This window comes from Phanerochaete carnosa, assembly GCF_000300595.1.
Source record: "Phanerochaete carnosa HHB-10118-sp unplaced genomic scaffold PHACAscaffold_573, whole genome shotgun sequence".
Classification (NCBI taxonomy): Eukaryota; Fungi; Basidiomycota; class Agaricomycetes; order Polyporales; family Phanerochaetaceae; genus Phanerochaete; species Phanerochaete carnosa.
Window position 1 is genome coordinate 1 of NW_006768200.1, and position 3,011 is coordinate 3,011.

At 52.7% G+C, this 3,011-nt stretch overlaps 2 protein-coding genes across 2 annotated transcripts; both read left to right on the forward strand.

The window, feature by feature from the left end:
* Positions 1 to 274: 274 nt before the first annotated feature.
* PHACADRAFT_108917 (uncharacterized protein) lies at positions 275 to 825 on the forward strand (the record flags this gene model as incomplete). Its single annotated transcript, XM_007402935.1, has 2 exons — positions 275 to 637; positions 715 to 825. Coding segments are annotated over 2 exons (474 nt in total), but the record flags the coding sequence as incomplete, so codon positions are not given.
* A 940-nt stretch (positions 826 to 1,765) lies between these two features.
* PHACADRAFT_60339 (uncharacterized protein) lies at positions 1,766 to 2,041 on the forward strand (the record flags this gene model as incomplete). Its single annotated transcript, XM_007402936.1, has 1 exon — positions 1,766 to 2,041. A coding segment is annotated over one exon (276 nt), but the record flags the coding sequence as incomplete, so codon positions are not given.
* Positions 2,042 to 3,011: the final 970 nt, after the last annotated feature.

Here is a 3,011-nt window from a genome sequence, read left to right on the forward strand (position 1 = left end):
CAAAAAACCTCCGAGGTTTTTTGAGCACGGCTCACTGGGGTACAAAGACTCTGTTCGTCATTTCCTCGCTAGCAGCACCGAGGTCGCGCAATGCGCCGTTCAACCCGGCACAGTCTACGATGTCTGCAGGATTGTGGGTACTACTGATGTCCTACCACCACACTCTGTTGACCACGGTAAGTTTAGATGAAAGTGCTTAGTCACCCCAATGTCCCATTCACCGTACGTTACTTATCCTGAGTTTCATCTGAGAAGGCAACCAATGTCTCCATAGGTTAGGGGTGGTGGTCATGGCATGGCGCCGACATTTAGTTCGACAACAGGAATTCAAATCTCGATGGTGGGCTTCTCCAAGGTCGAATTTAATCGAGAAAAGCAGACCGTTACAGTCGGCTCTGGCTGTCTTTGGGATCAGGTGTACCGCAAGCTCGCACCCACTGGGTACAACATCGTTGGAGGGGCTTCGGCGGACGGTGTAGGTGTGGGCGGCTGGCTGCTTGGCGGAGGTTACTCCTTGAAGAGCAACCGCCGTGGCCTTGGGATCGACAATGTCATCAAATTCGAGGTCGTCACGCCCGACGGTCGTGTGCGCACAGCCAACCTGGTTGAAAACAGTGATCTATTTCAAGCTTTACGTGTATGTTTTTTCTTTTTTCTTTTTTCTTTTTTTCAACGAGTATCTGTGGGACAAGCTAACTTGCGCGATTTCCACAGGGCGGAGGAAACAATTTCGGCATTGTCACCAAGTTCACTCTCAAAGCTTTTTCTCAAGCGAGAACGAACTATGTTTGTCCCGGCTTTCCAAGTCAGCATGTGTGGAACTAACCTGTTTTCCAGGGCTCTTACTTCTTTCTCGAAGGTGATCGCGTGGAAGCATTCAAGAAGGCGATGATTGACTATGTTGAGAACGAGACGAGACAGGAAGCCTGTGTCGTGGCTGCCTTCCGGCACGAGCTGGTTAGAGGCCAGGACGATGTACGTGTTCCTCTCGTGCATTCTCGAGCTTGAGCTGATTGAACTCGTCGATTCGTAGCCTCAGTACACTGTCTCCGTCTTCTGTGTTTTCGACGACGAGTTACCAGAGCGCGACGAAGACCTTCCCTTTCAATCGTTCGCCAGTTTACAGGAGAGCTCCGATACCTGGACAGTGGACCCGGCGGGGTGGCACCTTGGGAGGGCGGGCTTCTCGATTAAGGACAGCTCATTTGCTGAGTATCACCCGCCGCTGAAAAGGCACGAGTTGAGTGGTCAAGTACTTCTCGTCTCTAACCGTGGCTAATTGGTGCGACTCGGACGATAGTGGTTTGCCCACCGGGTACTTTCAGCAGATGCCTTTCCATAACTTGTATGGCATCCGCTCCAACAAAGGCCGCTCTGGCCGCTTAAACGATGGCGGCGACGATCCCGACGACGACGGACCGATCATGGTAACGGACAAGATAGACAAAATGGGTGAACTGAGCGAACGGTTCGTATCTTTTATCTCCTCCGCCTGGTCGCCTTATCACGTTGACCGGCGCCACAGGGGACGGTTCGGCTGCCTCATGATTTCCAAGTACACCAAGCCTCTGCTCGACGAGATGCAAAAGACAGCGGAGGTATCTCAGTTCTTGTATATTTCCTAATGCGACCTTCTTACGCAATTTTTCAGGACGTTGCGCGCTACCTCAAGACGAACCGTGGCCTGTCCATCGTCATAGATGTATGGCCCGTGCACAAGGCCATCTTCGACGAAAGCCCGGGTGCGGCGTACCCCCACAATCGCGGCGAGCTTGTCGGCCCCATGCTCGTATATCTTCGCTGGGAGAAAGAATGCGACGACGACTTCTGGCTCACGAAGCTGCAGGAAACGCTCGACAGCATCCTACGCCTGGCGACGCGCCTGGGCCTGACGCCAGCGGTGCCGGCGTACTACAGCAACCTGTCGATGGAAACCATGCCGGCCGACTTCATCTACCGAGATAATATGCAGTGGTTGAGAGGTGTGAAGGGAAAGTACGACCCCAACGACGTTATGGGTCGGTGCGGCGGCCACAAGATCCGGCTGTACAACTCCGAGTCGGGGAAGGCCAAACAGTGATAAGTGCAAAGCTCTGTCGCCCTTCCATTTCCAAGACTGTCCTGCGCAATCTCTACTCGTGTATGTGCCGTGCGCCGCCACTGATCCGAAAGAATAGTAAATACTGTTGGCTACATGAGTAGCCGTCTCCGACTATTTCGTGATTGTGTGTTGCTCGTGCATGCGTAAGAACTTGAGCTTGAGGCCTGAGGACGCAAATGAGCTGGCGCATAAAATCTGGAAGTTAGCAAGGACTAACAATCAAATTCACATTACGACCCATGCTCGTTGTCGCTCCCTAGTCTCGTCCCCAGCCATTCTAGCTCACCCGGAATACTCCGGGCGGACCGCCTGACGGACTTCGAAAAACCGAAGTTCGGTCCTGTCTTGAGATCCCTCGAGTGCGCCGTTCCCGTGGTTTCATCGTTCTCAACTGTGACGGATCCGTTGCTCTGCTTTTGTGCGTTCAAACGACTCTTTACGAGCAGGACAAATCTCTTGGATATGACCGATGTCATTTTGCCTTTCGCCGTGGTTGGGGCGCGGTGTTTGTTCTATGAAATGTTTAGGCGGTACGCGCAAGTCCAGAACTGCGGACTCGATATATCTTTCATCTGTGCTGTTGCAGCACGCCTTCTTGATACGCATGAGATAGCTGCACAGGGAACAAGACAGCACGTTAACCCTACGAGCGTTACTGGCGACAACAAGCAGCTTAAGCTGAGAAGGAAGTATGGAAGTCTTTGAAAGGTACGACATGGAGCTCAGAAGTACAGTAAAGGCGTGCCAAAAACATGTGCAATTCATGCATGCGGCGTGGGTGATTGTATTGATGCAGCTCACGGATCCTTGTTGGATTCGTGGAACCTCCGCTCAATCGCGGACCTTCGTTCACGGGGTTCTTTCAGTGCTGACTCCGACCCGTGGCATTTGCATTTAAGCACGGCTGTGC